The 25866-nt window shown below is 43.1% G+C and overlaps 1 protein-coding gene across 1 annotated transcript in view; it reads right to left on the bottom strand.

The window, feature by feature from the left end:
• Window positions 1-2656: 2656 nt before the first annotated feature.
• The window catches only part of LOC120910512 (paternally-expressed gene 3 protein-like), a 47585-nt gene continuing 24375 nt past the window's right edge, over window positions 2657-25866 (bottom strand). Inside the window, exons 11-20 of the mRNA XM_040322270.1 lie at window positions 23296-23466; window positions 22703-22888; window positions 22026-22161; window positions 20116-20826; window positions 12367-12446; window positions 11602-11635; window positions 8777-8851; window positions 8374-8660; window positions 6875-7016; window positions 2657-4212 (exon numbers count right to left, since the gene is read on the bottom strand). Of these exons, the coding sequence (XP_040178204.1) occupies window positions 3002-4212; window positions 6875-7016; window positions 8374-8660; window positions 8777-8851; window positions 11602-11635; window positions 12367-12446; window positions 20116-20826; window positions 22026-22161; window positions 22703-22888; window positions 23296-23466 (3033 nt within the window). The 3' untranslated portion in view covers window positions 2657-3001. The remainder of the gene's footprint in view (window positions 4213-6874; window positions 7017-8373; window positions 8661-8776; window positions 8852-11601; window positions 11636-12366; window positions 12447-20115; window positions 20827-22025; window positions 22162-22702; window positions 22889-23295; window positions 23467-25866) is intronic.

Here is a 25866-nt window from a genome sequence, read left to right as displayed (position 1 = left end):
CAGTGATGATTTGGGGAGCCATGTCATCTGCTGGTGTTGGTCCACTGTGCTTCATTAAGTCCGGGGTCACCACAGCCGTCTACCAGGAGATTATGGAGCACTTCATGCTTCCTTCTGTAGACAAGCTCTATGGGGATGCCGACTTAATTTTCAAGCAGGACTTGGCACCTGCTCACACTGCCAAAAGCACCAAAACCTGGTTCAATGACCGTGGAATTACTGTGCTTGATTGGCCAGCAAACTCGCCTGACCTGAACCCCATGCAGTGGTCATCAACCTTGTCCTACAGGGCCCACTAACAGGCCAGGTTTGCAAGATAACTGAAATACATCACAGGTGATATCATTTGCTGCTCAGTGATTGCAGTATTCTAGACTGCATCTCCCCATGGTAATACATAAAACCCGGCCTGTTAGTGGGCCCTGTAGGGCAGGGTTGATGACCACTGCAATAGAGAATCTATGGGGCATTGCCAAGAGAAAGATGAGAGACATGAGACCCAACAATGCAGAAGAGCTGAAGGCCGCTATTGAAGCATCCTGGTCTTCCATAACACCTCAGCAGTGCCACAGGCTGATCGCTTCCATGCCACGCCACGTTGAGGCAGTAATTGCTGCAAAAGGGGCCCAAACCAAGTACTAAGTACATATGCATGCTTCTACTTTTCAGAGGTCCGATATTGTTCTATGTACAGTCCTTGTTTTTTTGATTGCATGTTATATTCTAATTTTCTGAGATTGTGGATTTGGGGTTTTCATGAGCTGCAGGCCAAAATCATCACATTTTTGACAAATCACGGCTTGAACTATCTTGCTTTGCATGTAATGAGTCTATCTTATATATTAGTTTCACCTTTTAAGTTGCATTAGTGAAATAAATGAACTTTTGCACGATATTCAAATTTTTAGAGTTTCACCTGTAGTACAGCAGCGGACCAAGCAGGAGAACAAGTGATGAACTGAACACCTTGTGCTGTTTCTGCAGTTTCCAAGAACAAAGAAGAGAAAAACGTACTGCTGCTGCGAAAGAAAGTCAGAGACCCAACGTAAGGGATATACTTCCCACTGACACCAATGTAAGAAACATTCTTACCCTGGACACCAATGATAATTTTCTATGTGGCATTCGTAGCAACTCCGTGTATCCGTAGAATATCAGCTGACATGTGGAACTGCACCTTCTGGACTTTTCATCCCATTAACACACATTGTAAAATACTAAAATGATGACTTTCAATAAACTGAACACATTAATTCCGCGTACACACGATCGTTTTTCGGCATTAAAAAAAAAAACGTTTTTAAAAACGTAATTTAAAATTATCGTGTGTGGGTTTGACATAGTTTTTTGGCTTCTGAAAAACGACAAAAAAAAAATTCGAACATGCTGCATTTTTTCACGTCGTTTTTTAAAATGACGTTTTTCGGGTTGTAAAAAATGATCGTGTGTGGGCAAAAACAACGTTTTAAACCTGCGCATGCCCAGAAGCAAGTTATGAGACGGGAGCGCTCGTTCAGGTAAAACTACCGTTCATAATGGAGTAAGCACATGCATCACGCTGTAACAGACAAAAAAGCGTGAATCGTCTTTTACTAACAAGGAATCAGCTAAAAGCAGCCCAAAGGCGAATAGAACTTCCCCTTTAGGCCTTGTACACACGATCAGTCCGTTTTCATCGGTTTGGACTGAAGTTCAGTTTCATCTGTCCAAACCGACCGTGTGTGGGCCCATCGGTCAGTTGTCCTTCGGTCCAAAAAAAGAGAACTTGCTTTAAAATTGAACCGATGGACACCTGACTGATAGGTCAAAACCGATGGTTAGTACGCAAAAGCATCGGTGCCAAACCCACGCATGCTCAGAATCAAGTCGACGCATGCTTGGAAGCATTGAACTTCATTTTTCTCTGCACGACGTCGTGTTTTACGTCACCGCGTTGGACTTAATCGGTTTTTGAACTGATGGTGTGTAGGCACATCAGACCATCAGTCAGCTTCATCGGTTAACCGATGAAACGGACCTTCAGTCCGTTTTCATCAGTTTTGACTGATCGTGTGTACAAGGCCTAACAGCCCTTTCACACGTACGGACCGTATGTCCGCATTTTCATCTGTCCGTTTGCGGATGAAAACGGGACATACATGGGTCCCTATGTGATTACGGGTGTCAGCGGATGAACATCCGCTGACACCCGTAATTTGTCCGCCTCCGCAAAGATCTGCATTTGCAGACGGAAGAAATACTATTTTTCTTCCGTCTGCCGGATCGGATGAACACGGACATACGGTCCGTGTTCATCCGATCCCCCATAGGGGAGAGCGGAGGAAACACAGGGCGGTCCCTGCACAATGTGCGAGGACCGCCCTGTCAGCTGCCAGCTCAGCAGGGATTTTACGGAGGATCCCCGCTGAGCTTTGCGGACACACGGAGTGGATCATTACTGATCCGCTCCGTGTGAAAGGGTCCTAAGAGTTCCGTTTATAAGTGTTGTTCGTCATCGCGCTTTGTTCATCATTTTTTAAAAACGATGGTGTGTGGGCAACATCGTTTTTAATGATAAAGTTGGAAAAATTTTGTTTTTTTGGACATGCTGAAAAACGATCGCGTGTACGCGGCATTAGGTCATTTTTAGAAAAAAGTTACTCAAAACAGAACATTGTAAAGTCTAGAACTTTCTGGTTTATTTTAGAAAATCAGAAGTGATTAATATACAAGACAAACCTTCACTGAAATCTTATATAATTGAAGTACAAATGTTATAAATGTTTTTTTTTTTTTTTAAAACAGAAGAAATGTTTATTAAAGCAAAAAAACACCACATTGTTGTACATGTGGAATGAAAGCAAAAAAATACACAGCGTTTACGGGAAGTCTCTGAGCACTTTGCATTCATTCATCTGAGGCTGTAGAGAAGTAGATGGTGGAATCTATGCCCATGGACAGTTATCCTATGAACTAAACAGTTCAAACTGCTAATCGCAGCCATATATGTGTCAACATGTCCTCAGATGTGTGTACTCTGATGTCTAATTAGATTTCCGTTATAGGTGAAACTTTTCCCGCACTCAGAACATATAAAAGGGCCCTCCTGATTGTGAGTCTTCTGATGTTTAAGAAGGGTTCCTTTCTCCAGAAAATATCTCCCGCACTCTGAACATGAAAAAGGACGTTCGCCTGTGTGTCTCCGTTGGTGTACATGAAGTGCGCCTTTCTCGGTGAAACATTTCCCGCACTCTGAACACGCAAAAGGGCGCTCCCCCGTGTGAGTTCTCTTGTGTGCACGAAGGCTGGCTTTCTGAGTGAAACTCTTCCCGCAGTCTTGACAAGAAAAAGGGCGCTCGCCCGTGTGACTTCTCTGATGTCCAATCAGCTGTGCTTTCTCAAGGAAAGATTTCCCGCACTCTGAACAAGAGAAAGGCAACTCGTTTTTGTGCCTTCTTTGGTGTCTAATAAGGCTTCCTTGCTGAACAAAAGATTTCCCACACTCTGAACACGAAAATGGACGTTCGCCCGTGTGAGTTCTTAGATGTGTTTGAAGTACACTTTTCATAGTGAAGGATTTCCCGCACTCTGTGCATGGATAAGGACGATCACCCGTGTGCGTTCTCTGGTGGGATAGAAGTCTTTTTTCCTCAGGGAAACATTTCCCGCACTCTGAACATGGATAAGAGTTCCCACTTTTGTGAGTTTTCTGGTGTATAAGAAGTTCTCGTTTCTCAGGGAAACATTTCCCACACACGGAACATGAATGAGTCTCACTTGTGTGAGTATTCTGGTGTGTAAGAAGATCTCTTTTCTCAGTGAAAGATTTCCCGCACTCTGAACATGAAAAGGACACGCTGGTGTGAGACCTAAGATGTACATTAAGTTCAGATCCTGTTTTGAAAGATGCCCCACACCCGAAACATGAGAGCGGCTTCTCACTTGCCTGAACCATTTCCTGGGTCAAAGAGGACTCCCCGGGATTAGATGGATCTGTAGATGTTTCTGCACTGTGAGAACTAAGCTGGACGTCTGAAGAAATAGTTTGTGATTGATCAGAAGATCCCTCAAGATTAGAGACATCCATTGATGTAGATGAATGGTAAGGTCTGGGGATATTCTGGGCATTGGGATTTACTTCTGGTGAAGTCGGTCTTATTCCGTCATCTTTTGAGTTCCAATCTGCAGATGATTTAGGACGTCTCTCCGAGGAATTCCTGACACGGCGTCCATCTGTTGGAAAGCAATTTTTAAATAAATGTTGAAGGTGTCAGTAATTAAACAGCCAACAGTTTCACAGAACTCTGGCATGGAATTGGGTGCAACTGTAAGGCCCCTTTCAGATGAGGTGGATTCCGTTCCGATCAGCAGGGAATCCGCTGACAGATCTCCTTCTGATCGGAGCAGATCGGGCGGATCACACATCTGTGTCTGTTCAGTTTCAGCCCGTCTGCTCTATGGGTGGCCAGGTATAACCGGACTACCTTCCGATTGAATTTCTCATCTGAAAGGGGGTTAACACAAAAATATTAATACAAAAACAGATAAAGGATAAATGGACATGGACCTTTCACATGGTGTGCAGTATCTCCTCATCATTTGTTGGGAACATGACATTAAATTGAGGAATGGAGATGGACCTTTCATATGGCCTTCTCCATGTCGGTCTGTCCACCTGCAAGGTGATTAATGTGGCCAGTCTCTGGGTGGAGACCAAACCTGATTTAAGCCAGCCAAGCCTGCAATCTCAGTATCTCCTCCTCATTTGTTGGGAACATGACGTTATATTGAGGAATGAAGATGGACCTTTCATATGGTGTACAGTATCTCCTCCTCATTTGTTGGGAACATGACATTATATTGAGGAATGGAGATGGACCTTTCATATGGTGTACAGTATCTCCTCCTCATTTGTTGGGAACATGACGTTATATTGAGGAATGGAGATGGACCTTTCATATCATGTACAGCATCTCCACCTTTTTATAGGAACCTCAAGGAGCCATAAACAGTTGACCCGTCCCTCAAACATACATCCCTCCCAGGAGTAAATGACCCCTCAGCAACACTAGATGACGCAACAGCCAACATCAATAGACTCTCCAGCACACCCCTTGCCATTATATACAGTACATTCAGCGCTAGAGGTGCCGGAAATGCATTCCCACTGAAAAAACAACAACATGATTTTAAGTCTTGACCCTTTGGGAATCTATTTACTTGATGCAACCTCATCCTTTATACAGTATGTTACAATAAATGGGTATTATATTGGATTTATGTGCACCACAATTATTTTAGTGTATTTTCTTGAAAATATTTGAGAAACAGTTACGCTAATATCACGCGATATAAACATTTTCAACTACCATTATTATATTAAAATATATATTTGGGGGTTTTAACTAATCTTCAGGCCCAAAATGTACATTTAACATAATAATAAAAAAAAAAGGCATGCAATCAATTCTTCAGTGGGTGTCAAACATACAATACTTGACCAGGGGTTTTTCAGATCACTCTCCCATTTTAGTTACACTAGAAAAAATAAAACCTAGGAAGAAACCTAACTGGCGTGTCTCTAGCTTCCAGTTAAAAGAGCAGACTCATGGAGACTCAACGAGTTGAGCTATAAGAGATTTTTTTCATAATAATGAAAAATCAGCCTCACTTCAGCCCCTGGACCAAAGACCAGGCCACTTTTAGCGATTCGGCCCTGCGTCGCTTTAACTGACAATTGCGCGGTCGTGTGACGTGGCTCCCAAACAAAATGTACGTCATTTTTTAAATAGAGCTTTCTTTTGGTGGTATTTGATCACCTTTGCATTTTTTTTTTTGCACTATAAACAAAAATAGAACGACAATTTTGAAAAAAAATGCAATAATTTTTTTACTTTTTGCTATAATGAATATCCCCCCCCCCCCCCCCAAAAAAAAAAAAATTGAAAAAAAAATGTTTTCCTCAGTTTAGGCCGATACGTATTCTTCTACATATTTTTGGTAAAAATAAAAATAAATCTATTATATATATATATATATATATATATATATATATACACATACACACACACACATATACACATACCCAGATTCACGTCCAGCGGCGTATCTCTGCAGCGGCGTAACGTATCCAATTTACATTATGCCGCCGCAACTTAGACGGGCAAGTGCTGTATTCTCAAAGCACTTGCTCTGTAAGTTGCCGCGGCGTAGCGTAAATCGGCCGGCGTAAGCCCGCCTAATTCAAATTTGTATAAGGGGGGGCGTGTTTTATGTAAAACTACTGTGACCCGACGTGATTGACGTTTTTGCGGAACGGCGCATGCGCCGTCCATGGAATTTCCCAGTGTGCATTGCTTCAAAGTACCCTGCAAGGACGTCATTGGTTTCGACGTGAACGTAAATGACGTCCAGCCCTATTCACGGACGACTTATGCAAACGACGTAACTTTTTCAAATTTACGTCAGCCATACTTAACATTGGCTGCGCCTCATAAAGCAGGGGCAACTTTACGCCGGGAAAAGCCTAATGTAAACGTCGTAACTTTACTGCGTCGGCCGCGCGTATGTCCGGGAATTCGCGTATCTAGCTAATTTGCATACTCGACGCGGAATTCGACGGAAGCGCCACCTAGCGGTCAAAAAAAAAAAATGCAGTTAAGATCCGACGGCGTAAGAGACTTACGCCTGTCGGATCTAATGGATATCTATGCGTAACTGATTCTAAGGATCAGTCGCATAGATGGGTCGGATTCGGACTTACGACGGCGTACATGGCGCTACGCCGTCGTAAGTCCTCTGAGAATCCAGGCCATAGGGTTTTACCTAATCTTCAGGCCTAAAATGTACATTTAACATATGAACTAAAAATAAAAATATGACGTTTATTACTTACTTGTGTCTAAATATAGAGAAGGTTCCTCCTGTTTACTTTCCATAACCATCTCCCTCTCCTCCATAGACTGCTGATCTCCACTCACCAACATCTCCTCCTCTTCTTTTTTGATCTCAACTTTGATAATTTTCAGTTCATCACTCTAAACACCAAAAGACGATAGGATACAATTAACCAATTGACCCCCTGGAAGGTTTTACCTCATTCATGACTAGGCCATTGTTTGCTTTTCAACATTGCTCTACTTTAACTGGCAATTACGCAGTCACGCAACGCTCTACCCAAACTAAAATTTCTTAATTTTTTTCTTGAACAAAAATAGAGCTTTCTTTTGGCGGTATTTTTTGCTATTTGATCACTACTGGGGTTTTTAATTTTTGCGCTATAACAAGGAGGGCTGCACCCTTGGTGGGCATTCTAGAAAGAAGTGTGATGGAAGATTTCCCCTGGGTCTAGCACTAAAATGTTTTTTTAGTTGGTGTCATGGATCTTAGTCTATTAGAAAATTCATTCCAGAACACTACGGTGTTCACATGCTACTCCTGCATCAACTCTAGCTCCAGGTGTCAGCCTGGCCAGTGCAGACAGACACACATACCTAATATCTTCTTACACCTTCTGTTCCCTGGCAGCACAATGGTCTCCTTGGGAGGGAGGAGACCTGACCCTCAGTCAGCTTCCATATCATAAGGCCTGTGCACAACTGCACAATCAGCAAGTGTTGGTCACCATCAAAACATGGACCCAGGTTGGAGGCCTTATCTCACCCAATACTCTACAAAGCCTCCATGAGCCAACAGGATTTGCCAGTCCTAGAGAGAAAACTTAAAGATCAGTTTTCTCCTAGTAAGACACATCCTGGAACACCTCAAAAAACTCACGGTTCAGATCGTTCCTTGGGTCAGGAGTCACGGATCGGATCATTTTTCGGATCGGAAAAAAAATAAAAATGCTCCAGAGCTAGGACCAAGCCGCGGCCTTTCCTAATGTTATGGCCGCGGGTCCGGAGCTAGGCCGAAGCCGTGGCCTTTCCTAATGTTATGAATGCGGCTTCGGCCTAGCTCCGGAGCCACGGCCATAACATAAGGAAAGGCCGCAGCCTCGGCCTAGTTTCGGAGACGCGGCCATAACATTAGGAAAGGCCGTGGCTTCGGCCTAGCTCCGGAGCCGCGGCAATCCGCGGGTCACAGTGTGTGCCGATCCGAATGGGGTGACCCGTTCGGATCACGGATCAACTGTGATCTGTTGCACCACTACTGACAGTAGAAGACCATTTTCAATCAATATATTTTAAGGAACCCTCCACTTAGGTGAAACACATTCAACATTCAAAATACTCCCCCAAACGTTTACTGCAGAACAGCCCTGTTCCTGGCCTAGAGACATATTCAGGGGGCAACGGGTAGAATAATAAACAAGTATCTGCTCTCTACATGGAGCACAGGGGGAAGAAAGGAGGAACAAGGAGCAAGTAGATCCTTCTGATCCTTTTAATTTACCTGATCATGGTGACAAATGGTTTGGTTATTCTTTTTGGAATCCCGGAAATACAGAGGACGAGGACATCTCTCTGGTGGGTTTGTGTCACTGAATGGCTCTTTTTTGACATCCTTGGATGGATCTCTGTGTCCTTTTGTACACTCCTCCATCACATCAAACTCATCTTCATCCTCCATTTTTATCGCTTCTTTAACTTTACATGAGATGGTGTGATATGTCTGTGTGGACTCACGGGAATACAGAGGACGGGGACATCTCTCTGGTGGGTTCCCATTACTGGATCCATCTGTAGGAAACACACACACTGACTGAATACATTGTTTCTATGTGTCTATCAGATGATGGGGGATCTAGGTGAACCCTCTGTACTGCTCTCTCCTTTACAATAAAGTCTCCTCTTACCCGGTGATGTGAGGGGCGGCTGATTCTCCATCATGACGTCCTTGTAGAAGTCCTTGTGTCCTTTTAAATACTCTTCTATGGATAAATAGACAGTGAAATTATGACACCTTATAGCAGTGCTTCTCAATTATTTTCTGTCATGCCCCCCCTAGGAAGAAGAAAACATTTCGCGCCCCCCCCCGCGTGACTGTAAGTAGTATCATTTGTCTATAAAATTGTTATAAGTACACCTCTGCATAACACCGTATCCTTATTAACGTATAAGAGAATAAAAAAAGAAAGAAATGTGGATCAATTTACAAAAAAGAATACGCCTCGCTACATACGCCTCGTCATATTTCCTCGTCTTAGCCTTCGGGAGACTTTCTGTTATCTCCTTCTCTCTCCGCCTGTCTTCTCATCCCTGTTAAAAAAATTTCCATGATGTCACTTGAGGGTCTGCTACACTTCGTGTCTACAAAGAGTCACACGGGTGGGTTTGGCCAATCAGGATAGAGCATTATGTCTATCCAATCGGGTCTGTTCTCCTCGAAAGGGTCACGTGGTCCTCCGCATCGGGCTGCTACTGGGGCTGCGCTGGGACAATCTCAAGTGATCGGGTCGCGCTGCTCCCTCTCTCTGCAGTATGCAGTATTTGCCGAGGTCAAACGAGCCCCCCTTTATGGAGCCTCGCGGCCCCCCAGGGGGGCACGCCCCACTATTTGAGAAGCACTGCCTTATAGGAACCTGACACACACAATGATACAGTCACCATCCAGACACATCACTTGTCTGTTACTGGATAATGTCCCAGAATTCCCGGCACTTCCCTGAAACAATTTTAAGAGGAATGCAGCGGGATGGGGGCGTGTCAGGCTCTGCATTCCATTTGCCATTGCTTGTTATAACAAAGTGTTCACAGCCAAGACAAGATACACCTACGAATCAGCCGTCTTCTTCAAGGCTGTTTTTCAATCGTCCACAGCAGGAGGAGAGGGGGCAGGTCAAACCGCATAACCAGGGCTGTGGAGTCGGTAGATAAATGGGCCGACTCCGACTCCTCAGTTTTATGTACTTCCGACTCTGACTCCCCGACTCCTCTGTATTAATATGCAAATGTATTTTATACATTCCTTGAGGGAAAGAAACGCAACCTACCACAGGACTACTGGCTGGGAAGCCAACAGTCTACTGTATTGCACAGTTTAAGCAAAAGACAAACACAATGAAAACAACGTTTTATTAATTTTTTTTTATTAATCAATCAATCAAGTGGCTGGATAGTAGCAGCAGGCATAAACATCAGGAACAGGATCTTTACCAGTTAAAAAATACAAACCACATTATTTGGTTGTTTTAGAACAAAAACAAAGCTTATCTATAATGAACCAAAAACAAAATCTGTAAAACCTAGAAATGGTTTATAGTAATCTTGAAATGTAGTTATAGGCTTAGCAAATGCAGATCAATTCAATGTAGAGTTCTAAGGAAGAGAATTGCCTCTGCCAGATCCTCTTTCATAGAGGCTCTTAAGTCAGACTTTATTATTTTATTCATGCATTGGTCTTTATTCTTACAGTAGAGAAGTCATTAATTATAACTTTTTGTGAATTGGGACATTTAAACTTGCTTTTTTTTTTATTCCAATCTAAATGTAGTATTGTTTGCCGACTCCGACTCCAGGTACCCAAAATTTCCCCCGACTCCGACTCCACAGCCCTGCGCATAACTATGGTTAGAAAGCATTTAGAAACGTGGCTCCAATTGAGAACAGAACTGTAAAAAAAATTGCGTGTATTTGAGTGAGGGCGTAACGTATCCTATTTACGCTACGCCTCCGCAACTTTGACAGGCAAGTGCAGTATTCACAAAGCACTTGCTCCGCAAGTTGCAGGGGCGTAGCGTAAATAGGCCGGCGTAAGCCCGCCTAATTCAAATGTGGAAGATGTGGGCGTGTTTTATGTAAATTTATCCAAATTAACCCGCAAAAAGCCAATGCTTTCGACGTGAACGTAAATTACGCACAGCCCTATTCGCGAACGACTTAATCGACGGAAAATTCGACGCTGGCCCAACGTCCATACTTAACATTGGCTGCGCCTCATATAGCAGGGGTAACTTTACGCTGGAAAAAGCCTTACGTAAACGGCGTATCTGTACTGCGACGGCCGGGCGTACGTTCGTGAATAGGCGTATCTAGCTGATTTACATATTCTAGGCGTAAATCAGCGTACACGCGGCTAGCGTAAATATGCAGTTAAGATACGACGGCGTAGGAGACTTACGCCGGTCGTATCTTAGCAACATTTAAGCGTATCTCAGTTTGAGCACACGTTTAAAGTTGCGACGGCGTGGATTCGGACTTACGACGGCGTATCTACAGATACGCCCGTCGTAAGTCTTTCTGAATCCGGGCCTTTGCCTCTAACTTCTTAAGGCTCGCACACATTATAAGAAAATCGGGCAAACATTTTCGTCCGAGGAACGATTTATGATATTGTGTACACAACGTTCGACAGCCGATTGCGACTTTCTGAACGGACCAACTCCAAAATTTCGAACAGATCAAACTATTTTTTTTTAAATGTGTAGCGTTTTCATACAAGAAAAATCTGAAAAGAAAGACTGCGCATGATCAGAAACGATAAACAAAAAAAAAACTTTTGTTGTACGAAAAATTTTATACACTATTTCCTTGATTCAGACTTGCTATGAAACAACAAAGAAAATCGGATGATCATTAATCTAAATTTCTTATAGTGTGTACACCACTTTAGTGACTATGGAGGAAGAGGACGGACATGACGGGGTTTAATGAATGTAAATATAAAATAATATCTTATTACCTCCTCTGCTGCAAGTTCCTGCAAGGTCTCCTCTCTACTTCCTCCCAACTCACCTTTCACCCGGAACTTCCTGTTTATACATCTACATCACTTCCTGTCTGTGCGATCCACTCACAATAAGTGAGATTGCCACCTAGGTGTGATTTAAAAACTGCATCCTATGTTCTACTCGTTTTAATTTCTTCCCTCTTCTGCCACCTTCTCCCTTGATGTTGTGCGTATTATATTAAAAACAAACATTACAATGCAATTAAAACTGAATCAATAAATTAATGAAAAACAATCATTTGATCTTTTAAAAAAAACAGATCTATATCCCCATATACCTGTGTGTGACATGACACGGTCTTCTCATATATTTTTAACATTATTAATCTAATTATCTATTATCTATCTATAAATGATCCCATAAGTAAATATATATATAGATATATAAGTGCAAACAATGCGTGGATAAACTATAATCAAGTAAAAATTTATAAATAAATTTCAAACCAATAAAAAATAAAATATAATAAAAATTGACACCGAACTGTCAAAATTGATCAAAAATAAAAATAAAATGAATTAAAAATTCAGTGCAATCCTATGTGCAAAAGAATAAATGTTCCGAATGGGAATAGTGTGTGAATAAATAAATTCCCAGTGAAAAAAAGTCCAATCGAGAACAGCTGGCAAATGAAATGGTAACACAGACGTGTCTTCCTAAATGGTGGGCTCACAGAGCGCTTACCTCCCTCCTGTGGGGAAATCGCCTGGAATAACCTCCAACCAGATAGATGAAAAATGCAAAACGTTCTGGGCGCTGTATTGTAGACCCTGGTCTTCACAACATTGGAGGCTCACTGTAGAGTACAGGTATTAGCCAGAAAAGAACACAAACATGGAGACTTCCATCGTGAAGTATATCAAAGAAGGGGGGTTTATTAAACACGAAAAATGCTTACACGCATAAAAATATCAAAGCGCTGGATAACTCAGAGTTCCAGTCGGACGGGGTTCTGCGTCACTTCCGGCCACGTCCAGCTAGAGGAACGATAGCTGGACGTGACCGGAAGTGACACGGAAACCCCGTCCGACCGGAACGATAGCTGGACGTGACCGGAAGTGACGCGGAACCCCGTCCGACCGGAACACTGAGTTATCCAGCGCTTTGATATTTTTATGCGTGTAAGCATTTTTTAGTCTTCAATAAACCCCCCGTCTTGCCTCCTGGCTCATCTTTCTTTCCCCCGCCCATGTAGCAGGCTGTATTATTCATTTTTACCTTGTCTTCCCCACAGATACTTTCTGGCAATCCTATACAGTACTTGCCTATATTATGTATCCTGCTCCATGGGTTTTATACCCACGTTCACATGGTCACAATACGTTTTTGGTCAGCCAGCACAGCCTTGGACTATGTTGCCTCAGCCCCGGGGGGATGTTACAATTGTGGTTCCTCCAGCCATCAACATAACTATATGTATTGTCATGGACCTTGGAATACTAAAGTGTATCTCTTTGAAATCTGTTACACAGTGGGGGGTCTTCTGCCCTGTCTTAAGGCTAACCCCCCCTCCAGACGTCTCCATGGTCTGGAGGAAAAGCATTGTTCTGTGTCTGGCTATTGTGTACAATGATTGCCCCCTGGGGCTTCTGTCTCATTACACATAACAGTCCCTCCATTCAAGCTATCGGACCAATCCCTGCTGACTCATTTTCAAGCCCTCATTTGCATGGCTATGAGGACCTGAAGGAGAACTCCATGTACTTTACAATTGACCAATAGGAAAGCGGTGGTTGGGGGCGGGATGTTCCAAATTCTGTATAAAAGTGTGTTGTGTACTTCCAATAAAGGTCTTCCTGTTTGAACTTACATACAGCCTGCCTGGTGTTTATTCTAATGGATTCCGAACGGCACATAGCTGTAGTTCGGATCCCGGTGCCTTGGATGACCGAACCATCAGACGTTGCGATCTGCAAGCTGACTCACTAGTAGCAGAGGAGTGTCGGGAGAGCAGAAGCGAGTGAGCAAGGGTCTCGTTACATGTATCATATATTACCCCCAGGTAAGAGTGCTTGGGAAATGCTTTCATTCCCCCTCTTCCAACTATTCCCCCTTGCCCTGCCTATGGTATTAGTTTGCACTTACCCCCATCAATTTTTGTTTTATTATAGATAACTTGTTTTTAATCGCTCCTGATGATTGGGAATACCCATGAAACGCGTAGAGCTACTCAACGATTGTTACATGCTACTCCTTTGCAGAACTATGTTCAAGATTTCAACTGTTTACAGTGTATACGGCCACCTATGGTCATATGTATATGTTCACCATTCCCAACTATGTTGGAATATATGTGTATATATAAGAACCATTTACCTGTTATCCATTGTTACTGTCATTACCGGTTTTACCATTATATTATTATGTACCAATAAATCAATAAACATAAATGCAATTTTATCTTTATGTAGCAGTGTGCTTCATTCAAAGTCCCACAATTCCCCCCTTAACCCATCTCATGTCATCACCTGATGCTTGTAGCAGGAAGTGTATTTAACCACTTGCCTACCGGGCATTTTTACCCACTTCCTGTCCAGGCCAGTCTACATGTCCACCACATTTATTAGAAATGGTGTCCACATCACTAAACACTCTTTTCACCCCTGTTGTACATCTGTCCCCAATATCTGTACTACATTCTCTTAAAGCTCAACCCTTCTCTTCTACATTCTCCACACCTCCCTTCACATCCACATTTTCTCTGACACTTGAGCCCATCATCATTGCTATTTTATTCCTCACCATCCACACTACATTCTCCGACAGCTCTCCTCCACCATCCACACTACATTCTCCGACAGCTTTCCTCCACCATCCACACTACATTCTCCGACAGCTCTCTTCCACCATCCATACTACATTCTCCGACATCTCTCCTCCACCATCCACACTACATTCTCCGACAGCTCTCCTCCACCATCCACATTACATTCTCCGACAGCTCTCCTCCACCATCCACACTACATTCTCCGACAGATTTCCTCCACCATCCACACTACATTCTCCGACAGCTCTCCTCCACCATCCACATTACATTCTCCGACAGATCTCCTCCACCATCCACACTACATTCTCCGACAGCTCTCCTACACCATCCACACTACATTCTCCGACAGCTCTCCTCCCACCATCCACACTACATTCTCCGACAGCTCTCCTCTACCATCCACACTACATTCTCCGACAGCTCTCCTCCACCATCCACACTACATTCTCCGACAGCTCTCCTCCACCATCCACACTACATTCTCCGACAGCTCTCCTCCACCATCCACACTACATTCTCCGACAGCTCTCCTACACCATCCACACTACATTCTCCGACAGCTCTCCTCCCACCATCCACACTACATTCTCCGACAGCTCTCCTCCACCATCCACACTACATTCTCCGACAGCTCTCCTCCACCATCCACACTACATTCTCCGACAGCTCTCCTCCACCATCCACACTACATTCTCCGACAGCTCTCCTCCTCCATCCATACTACATTCTCCGACAGCTCTCCTCCATCATCCACACTACATTCTCCGACAGCTCTCCTCCCACCATCCACACTACATTCTCCGACAGCTCTCCTCCACCATCCACACTACATTCTCCGACAGCTCTCCTCCTCCATCCATACTACATTCTCCGACATCTCTCCTCCCACCATCCACACTACATTCTCCAACAGCTCTCCCCCACCATCCACACTACATTCTCCGACAGCTCTCCTCCACCATCCACACTACATTCTCCGACAGATTTCCTCCACCATCCACACTACATTCTCTGACAGCTCACCTCCACTATCCACACTACATTCTCCGACAGATCTCCTCCCACCATCCACACTACATTCTCTGACAGCTCTCCTCCACCATCCACACTACATTCTCTGACAGCTGTCCTCCACCATCCACACTACATTCTCCGACAGCTCTCCTCCCACCATCCACACTACATTCTCCGACAGCTCTCCTCCCACCATCCACACTACATTCTCCGACACCTCTCCGTCACATATGGAACTGCACCTTCTGAACTCTTCATCTCATTGATACACATTGTAAAATATCATTGATTACTTTCAATGAACTGAGCACATTGTTGCTTAGTCGAAAAAAAGTTACTCAGAACAGAACATTGTAAAGTGTAGAACTTTCTGGTTTATTTTAGAAAATCAGAAGTGATTAACACACCATAAAGACAAACCTTTACTGAAATCTTGTATAATTGAAGTACAAGTGTTATAAATGTTTTAATAATGCATTGGCTGTTGCCCAAATACTGTCAGATTTCCACAGTTTAGTGTTACGGAGGTGCCTGTATGAGGGTGGGGCCAAACCATTGCTGTTGGTTTTAAGGACCATATTACTGTAATTTATTCCCTTGAGGCCTATAACAATCAAACTACACCCCTAACTACCTTTTGCAACACCTCCAATAAATTGCAGGATCAGGGCTGTTGATAAGGCAGCACCCCCACCACCTCTCTGATCACCTCCACCCCCTGCTGTTGGGGTCCCTCTGTGAGCCCCCCCTTTCACCTGCTGTATAGGCCTCGCTGTGTACCCTTTCTCTTGCAACACTTCCGGCTTCTCCTCTCTAGCTGTGTTGCAGGGGGATCAGTTCTAAGTATATGCGCCCCCACCACCCCCCTTCCACTGCTCTGATCACCCCCACTCTCCTGCTGTTGGGGCCCCTCTGTGAGCTCCCCTTTCACCTGCTGTCTGGGCCCCACTGCGTACCCTCTTCCTTGCAGCACTGCTGGTTTCCCTTTTTTCCTCTGCCTTCTGCACGGGGGGGTCATTTCAGGATGGAGGGCGGAGGCTAGTATACACAGTATCTCACAAAAGTGAGTATACCCCTCACATTTTTGTAAATATTTTATTCTATCTTTTCATGTGACAACACTGAAGAAATTACCCTTTGCTACAATGTTGTGTAGTGAGTGTACAGTGGAGTAAAATTTAGAGGCGCTAGCTGATAGTGTGTGTACACTAAATAAAAAATAATAAATTGTATGCATCAAATAATCAAATATAAATGAGTGGATGAATCAATAACATGTGAATAAATTGTGACCATCTATATAAAGAAACCACAATATTGATTGAAATTCAAAATGTGAACGTGCACAAAAAAAAAAAAAAAAAAAAAAAAAAAAAAACAAACTAATTGTGCCAAAACTAAAAATAAAGTCCATATATATATGTGATGAATCTTCAAAACCATAGACAGAAGATCTTCCACCTTCACCAAGATAAAGAAAGACCACCAAAAGTGCTCATAGATGGCACCTTACCGCAAATAATGGACCACTTTAATTAAAAAGAGGTCAATCAGGCAGATAAAGATAGTATTCCAGACCCAGATCTCTCAGTCACGGTAGTCTTGATAAAAGCAATACTCCACGCCACATGGGATAATTAAAGCAAAAGAGAGAAAATCGCCATAGAATAATATTGTTTTTATTGGGTAAAAACAGAGAAAACAAACGCCAAATGGCCTCTTACTTGATGGGGTGCCTAGCCCCGGCACTGAGGTTGAGGGCGTGGATGTAAATGGGAGAGTAGATGGGGTCCCGTAGCCAGCATGGAAACCGTGCAGAGCCGCACTGAACGCTGTTGGCGTGCGTTCCACCCTCCGAGAAGAGAGAGCCAGCGGGACCAGGAAGTGGGTGGGTCGAGCGTGACCTGTAAGCCTCGACGTACGTTTCGTGATGATGTCACGTCGTCAGGAAGACGTCATGCTTCCTGACGACGTGACATCATCACGAAACGTACGTCGAGGCTTACAGGTCACGCTCGACCCACCCACTTCCTGGTCCCGCTGGCTCTCTCTTCTCGGAGGGTGGAACGCACGCCAACAGCGTTCAGTGCGGCTCTGCACGGTTTCCATGCTGGCTACGGGACCCCATCTACTCTCCCATTTACATCCACGCCCTCAACCTCAGTGCCGGGGCTAGGCACCCCATCAAGTAAGAGGCCATTTGGCGTTTGTTTTCTCTGTTTTTACCCAATAAAAACAATATTATTCTATGGCGATTTTCTCTCTTTTGCTTTAATTATCCCATGTGGCGTGGAGTATTGCTTTTATCAAGACTACCGTGACTGAGAGATCTGGGTCTGGAATACTATCTTTATCTGCCTGATTGACCTCTTTTTAATTAAAGTGGTCCATTATTTGCGGTAAGGTGCCATCTATGAGCACTTTTGGTGGTCTTTCTTTATCTTGGTGAAGGTGGAAGATCTTCTGTCTATGGTTTTGAAGATTCATCACATATATATATGGACTTTATTTTTAGTTTTGGCACAATTAGTTTGGTTTTTTTTTTTTTTTTTTGTGCACGTTCACATTTTGAATTTCAATCAATATTGTGGTTTCTTTATATAGATGGTCACAATTTATTCACATGTTATTGATTCATCCACTCATTTATATTTGATTATTTGATGCATACAATTTATTATTTTTTATTTAGTGTACACACACTATCAGCTAGCGCCTCTAAATTTTACTCCACTGTTCACAATTGCATTCATGCAATTTCACAGAGAGCAGCTTGGCTATTCACATATTGTTAATTTAATTTATCTTATTTATATTGGCGCGAGATTCCATTTCCATAGTGAGTGTACAGCTTGTATAACAGTGTCAATTTGCTGTCCCCTCAAAAAAACTCAACACACAGGGCCAGATCCACGAAGCGTTTACGCCTGAAGCTGGGCTAGATCCGGCTGGCGTACGTCTAAGTACGCCGTCGGATCTAAGGTGCATATTTCCGCTGGCCGCTAGGTGTCGTTTCCGTCAATTTTCGCATCGAGTATGCAAATTAGCTAGATCCGGCGATCCACGAACGTACGTCCGGCCGGCGCATTTTTTTTTTACGTCGTTTCCGTAAGGCTTTTTACCCCTGCTATATGAGGCGTATCCTATGTTAAGTATGGACGTCGTTCCCGCGTCGAATTTTGAAAATTTTACGTCGTTTGCGTAAGTCGTTTGCGAATAGGGCTTTGCGTAGAATGACGTTCACGTCGTAAGCATTGGCTTGTTGCGGGTTAATTTCGAGCATGCGCACTGGGATACCCCCACGGACGGCGCATGCGCCGTTCAGAAAAAACTTCATTTACGTCGGGTCAAGACGTATTACCATAAAACACTCCCCCATCACATCGATTTGAATTGTGCGCCCTTACGCCGACAGTTACACTACGCCGCCGTAACTTACGGCGCAAATTATTTGAGAATACGGGAAATACGCTGTAAGTTATGGCGGTGTAGTGTATCTGAGATACACTACGCCGGCCGTAAAGAAGCGCAGCGCTTCGTGGATCTGGCCCACAGCCATTAATGTCTAAACCACTGGCAACAAGAGTACACCCCTAAGTGAAAATGTCCAAATTGGGCCCAGTTTACCAGCCCCTTCCTCTCCTGAAAGAACACAGAGAGCGATTGGTACCGATTGCTCCTGTGTTCATTCATCACTGAAGTATAGTAAGCTGTGTTTACTTTGCTTCAGTTTGTAAAGGAACAGGAAGTCTCTTTGCATTCATTCATCTGAGGCTGTAGAGATGTCTATAGACTAAACAGATTAAACTTCTAATCGCAGCCATATATGTGTCAACATGTCCTCAGGTGTGTGTACTCTGATGTCTAATTAGATTTCCTTTATGTGTGAAGCTTTTCCCGCACTCAGAACATGGAAAAGGACCCTCCCGATTGTGAGTCTTCTGATGATAAAGAAGGCTTCTTTTCTCCGGAAAAGATTTCCCGCACTCTGAGCACGAAAAAGGACGTTCGCCCGTGTGTCTCCGTTGGTGTGCAAGAAGTGCGCTTTTCTCAGTGAAACATTTCCCGCACTCTGAACACGCGAAAGGACGCTCCCCCGTGTGAATTCTCTGGTGTGTAAGAAGGTTGGCTTTCTGAGTGAAACCCTTCCCACAGTCCTGACAAGAAAAAGGTCGCTCGCCAGTGTGACTTCTCTGATGTCTAACCAGGTGGGCTTTCTCAGAAAAACATTTCCCGCACTCCAAACATGAAAAAGGATATTCGCCTGTGTGGATTCTCTGGTGTGCCATCAGTTTTCCTTTCTCAGTAAAACATTTCCCGCAGTCTGAACATGAGAAAGGGCGCTCGCCCGTGTGAATTCTCTGGTGCGTAAGAAGGTTTCCTTTTTGAGTGAAACATTTCCCGCACTCTGAACAAGTATAAGGACGCTCGCCTGTGTGACTTCTCTCGTGCGCAAGAAGTTTTCTTTTCTCAGGGAAACCTTTCCCGCACTCGGAACAGGAGAAGGGGCATTCCCCTGTGTGACTTCTCTGGTGGGTAACCAGTTGGCTTTTTCGTATGAAAGCTTTATCACACTCTGTACATTGAAAAGGACGCTCGCCCGTGTGAATTCTCTGGTGCGTGATAAGTTTTTTTTTCTCTGTGAAACCTTTCCCGCACTGTGAACATGAAAAAGGACGCTCACCTGTGTGGATTCTCTGGTGTATGAGCAGCACGCTTTTGTCAGTGAAAGATTTTCCACACTCTGGACAGGAAAAAGGACGCTCGCCCTTGTGACATCTCTCATGTCTAAGGAGGTGCGCTTTCTGAGTAAAACATTTTCCGCACTCCTGGCATGAGTACGGGCGCTCACCTGTGTGGATTCTCTGGTGCGTATTAAGTGCGCTCTTCTCAATGAACGTTTTCCCGCACTCTGAACACGAATAAGGATTTTCAGCCTTGTGAAGTTTCTGGTGTGCAATTAGTTCACTTTTTTCAGTGAAAGATTTCCCGCACTCTGAACATGTAAAGGTCACCCTGGTGTGAGATCTGAGATGTATAAGAAGTTCAGAGTTTGTTTTAAAAGATTTCCCGCACCCCAAACATGACAATGAACATTCTCCTGTGTCAACTCCATCACGGGTTGGAGAAGATTCCTTAGGATTAGGTGGATCTGTTGCTCCTTCTGGACTGTGAGAATGGAGATGGATTTCTGGAGTAACAGAATGTGATTGGTCAGAAGATACCTCAGGATTAGAGGGATCCATTGATGTCTCACAACAGAAAGGTCCGAGATGAGCATTTTGAGTAACGGGATTTACTGCTGGAGAAAATTGTGAAGTGCCATTATCTTCTGCATTACAATCTGAAGTCACAATAGGATGTTCTTCTGAGGTATTCCTGATGTAGAGTCCATCTGTAAAAGATCATTTTTATTCAAATGTTAAAAGAATTTAACGATCGCCTCTCAGAGTAGTGGTTTATTAGGGCTTCGACATGGAATATGGGAACACAATGTTATATTGAGGAATGGAGATAGGCCTTTCATATGGTGTACAGTATCTGCTCCTCATTTGTTGGGAACATGACATTATATTGAGGAATGGAGATGGACCTTTCGTATGGCCTTCTCCATGTCTGTCTGTCCACCTGCAAGGTGATTAATGTGGCCAGTCTCTGAGTGGAGACCAAACCTGATTTAAGCCATCCAAGCCTGCAATCTCAGTATCTCCTCCTCATTGGTTGGGAACATGACGTTATATTGAGGAATGGAGATGGACCTTTCATATGGTGTACAGTATCTCCTCCTCATTTGTTGGGAACACAATTTTATATTGAGAAATGGAGATGGGCCTTTCATATGGTGTACAGTATCTGCTCCTCATTTGTTGGGAACATGACGTTATATTGAGGAATAAAGATGGACCTTCCATATGGCCTTCTCCCTGTCCACCTGCAAGGTGATTAATGTGGCCAGTCTCTGGGTGGAGACCAAACCTGATTTAAGCCAGCCAAGCCTGCAATCTCAGTATCTCCTCCTCATTGGTTGGGAACATGACATTATATTGAGGAATGGAGGTGGACCTTTCATATGGTGTACAGTATCTCCTCCTCATTTGTTGGGAACGACATTATATTGAGGAATGGAGATGGACCTTTCATCTGGTGTACAGTATCTCCTCCTCATTTGTTGGGAACATGACATTATATTGAGGAATGGAGATGGACCTTTCATATGGTGTACAGTATCTCCTCATTTGTTGGGAACACAATGTTATATTGAGCAATGGAGATGGGCCTTTCATATGGTGTACAGTATCTGCTCCTCATTTGTTGGGAACATGACGTTATATTGAGGAATAAAGATGGACCTTCCATATGGCCTTCTCCATGTCTGTCTGTCCACCTGCAAGGTGATTAATGTGGCCAGTCTCTAGGTGGAGACCAAACCTGATTTAAGTCACCCAAGCCTGCAATCTCAGTATCTCCTCCTCATTTGTTGGGAACATGACATTATATTGAGGAATGGAGATGGACCTTTCATATGGTGTACAGTGGGAATGAGGGGCTTCGGCCCACAAAGGACACTTTCAAATTGCCATCTTTCTCACTTACCTGTGCCAATATCAAAAGGCGAATTCTTTTCACTTTTTAAAATCGTCCCATTCGCCTCTTTAAGCTTCTGATTGGTACTCATATATGTCTTTTCTTCCTCTTCAACCTCAACTTTCATATAAATCAAGTTTTCTTCCTGAGCACCCAAAATGATAGAGAAAAAAACAAGTCTTAATAACAATGGACTGTATAGAAGAATATCATCTCATAATTCTGATAAATGTTCTAATCCTCGATCCTCAATCCTACCTACCCGATGATGGTGAGGGAGGATATGATCTTCCTGTGTGGAATCCCGGGAATACAGAGGACGGGGACATCTCTCTGGTGGGTTCCCATTACTGGATCCATCTGTAGGAAACACACACACTGACTGAATACATTGTTTCTATGTGTTTATCAGATGATGGGGGATCTAGGTGGACCCTCCGTACTCCTCTCTCATTTTCAATAAAGTCTCCTCTTACCCGGTGATGTGAGGGGCGGCTGATTGTCCATCATGACGTCCTTGTAGAGATCCTTGTGTCCTTCTAAATATTCCCACTCCTCCATGGAGAAATAGACAGTGACATCCTGACACCTTATAGGAACCTGACACACACAATGATACAGTCACCATCCAGACACATCCCTTGTCTGTTACTGGATAATGTCCCAGAATTCCCGGCACCGCTCACCTCTCCTGTCAGCAGATCAATGATCTTCTGGGTGACATCTAGGATCTTCTTCTTGTCCTTTTTCTGAAGTGTCAGAATGGGAGGTAGAGGTACTGTGGTGGTGTTTTCTTTTTCTTTTGTGGACACGTGGTGACATCTCCTTTCAATATTATTCTCAGCTGAAGTCTTTATAACTACAGCACAGTCCTGTGTTATACAAAATTGAATATAATGTCAGAGTCTTCCTTTCCTCTCCTATTAAGTTTGGGTTGTATTGCAAGAGATACAAGTAATGCCATGTAATTCTCTCAGATTCCTCCTCACCTCTCCAGTCAGCAGACAGATGATCTCCAGAGTGTGATTCAGTATTAACCTTTTTGAGAGAGAATATTTTCTTTCCATTTTAACACAACTAGGAATCTGCTGATTCTCCATCATGACGTCCTTGTAGAGATCCTTGTGTCCTTCTAAATACTCCCACTCCTCCATGGAGAAATAGACAGAGACATCCTGACACCTTATAGGAACCTGACACACACAATGATACAGTCACCATCCAGACACATCCCTTGTCTGTTACTGGATAATGTCCCAGAATTCCCGGCACCGCTCACCTCTCCTGTCAGCAGCACCATCATCTTGTTGGTGACTTCTACAATCTTCTTGGCACTGGTTACCTCTGTTGTCAGGCAGTGAGGTGGAGGCACTGTGATGGGGGATGTCCTGTGAAGACGGCTGCTGGGTGGTAATGGATCTCCAGATGTTTTTTTCACTATATTCATCTCCTGTGTAACGAGAAAATGCAAAAGGTATCTTTACAAACCCTCCCAGAATCCTCCTCACTTCTCTGGTTAGGTCTGTGCTTTATTAATAGAGATAAGTCTTATGTCATGTGACCTTCCAGAATCCTCACTTCTCCGGCTAGGTCTGTGTTTTATTAATAGAGATAAGAGTGATGTCATGTGACCTCCCAGAATCCTCCTCACCTCTCCGGTCAGGTTTGTGTTTTATTAATAGAGATAAGAGTGATGTCATGTGACCTCCCAGAATCCTCCTCACCTCTCCGGTCAGCTCTGTGTTTTATTAATAGAGATAAGAGTGATGTCATGTGACCTCCCAGAATCCTCCTCACCTCTCCGGTCAGCAGGTAGATGATCTCCAGAGCGAGGTCCAATATTCTCTCAGTCACATGACTTTGGTCCTCCTCCATTTTCAAAGAAAGGCGACCTAAAGAAAAATCATCAAACTAAGGAGGAAAAGGAGTTAGACGAGGTTTCATACTCTCACAAACGTATTCAACATGAATGCTAACCATATAGTGAGAGAAGCAGGGCTGGAGAAAGAAAATAAAGGTTTCATGATTGATGATCGAAGTATTCTGATGACATTTCATTCATAGCTAAAAAAATTGGAGAACCTCAAAAGCCACATAATCAATGTTAAACAACTAAGTGAAAAGATGGGACTTCGACTAAATCTGGAGAATGAGAGCCAACAACCCGAGACAGCTTTATGAAAGATGGATAAATGACTCTATATTTAGGATGTATCTAGTCTATAAACCAGAGGCTCTGGATAGACAGTTGGATAAATGGCTCTATATTTAGGATGTATCCGGTCTATAAACCAGAGGCTCTGGAGGGACAGTTGGATAAATGGTTCAATATTTAGGATGTATCCGGTCTATAAACCAGAGGCTCTGGATGGACCGTTATAAAAACATTTCCCCAACTGTCCATCCAGAGCCTCTGGTTTATAGACCAGATATATCCTAAATATAGAGCCATTTATCCAACTGTCCATCCAGAGCCTCTGGCTTATAGACCAGATACATCCTAAATATAGATCCATTTATCCAATTAGGATGTATCCGGTCTATAAACCAGAGGCTCTGGATGGACAGTTGGATAAATGGATTGTCACAGTGACTATGGAGGAAGAGGACGGACATAACGGGAGGGTTACTGGGTGTAAATATAAAATAATATCTTATTACCTCCTCTGCTGCCAGTTTCGGTAATGTCTCCTCTCCACTTCCTCATAGCTCAACCTTTCACCCAAAACTTCCTGTAGGCATCTTACATCACTTCCTGTCTGCATGTGACATTACTTCCTGTTTGTGCGTTCCACTGACAATAAATGAGATCACCACCTTGTGGTGAATATAAGAACTGCAGATTATACCGTTTTGTTCTTACTTTGACAACTACCCGGTAGTGTATTAGATATGCACATTATGCTTTAGTTAAAAAAAAAAAGGGAAAAATATAATGAAAAAGCAATAATTTGAAAGCGTTCTAAAAAATATATATATATTTTTTAAACTCTATACAAGACATTTTGTTTAAATTTGCTATAGTCCATCTTGATATATTTACACTTTTACCTTCACAACTTATTATTTATATACAGTAGTGTTGTTTAAAGCCTCGTACACACGATCAGTCCATCCGATGAGAACAGTCTGAAGGATCGTTGTCGTTAAAAAACGATCGTGTCAGAACGCAGTGACGTAAAACACAACGACGTGCTGAAAAAACGACATGCTTCCAAGCATGCGTCGACTTGATTCTGAGCATGCGTGGATTTTTAACCGATGCTTGTGCCTACTGACGAACGGTTTTGACCTATCGGTTAGGAATCCATCGGTTAAATTTAAAGAAAGTTGGCTTTTTTTTAACCGATGGTTAAATAACCTATGGGACCCACACACGATTGGTAACAAAAATAGAGCGAAAATTTTGAAAAAAATGCAATATTTTTTCCTTTTTGCTATAATAAATATCCCCCAAAAATATATAAAAAATCTTTTTTTTTCCTTAGTTTAGGCCGATACGTATTCTTCTACCTATTTTTGTAAAAAAAATCGCAATAAGCGTTTATGGATTGGTTTGCGCAACATTTATAGTGTTTACAAAATAGGGGATAGTTTTATTGCATTTTTATTAATACGTTTTTTTTTTACTACTAATGGCAGCGATCAATAGACATGTGCACAGCAAAAATTGTTGTTTATTTCTGTTTCGTTTCTGTTCGTTTATCGTGATTCGTAATGAGTCGTAATTTCGTAAGACGTTAGTTATCGTATTCGCACTCTTTAGTATTTTCGTAAAACTCTTTTTTCCGTTTCCGTTTTTTTTGTTAGTTTATTTTTCATTGAATCAAGATTCGTATTTTCGTTATAT

This window comes from Rana temporaria, chromosome 8 (assembly GCF_905171775.1).
Source record: "Rana temporaria chromosome 8, aRanTem1.1, whole genome shotgun sequence".
NCBI classification, from domain to species: domain Eukaryota; kingdom Metazoa; phylum Chordata; class Amphibia; order Anura; family Ranidae; genus Rana; species Rana temporaria.
Note: the sequence above shows the minus strand (reverse complement) of the source record. Positions and strands in the feature narration are given on the sequence as shown.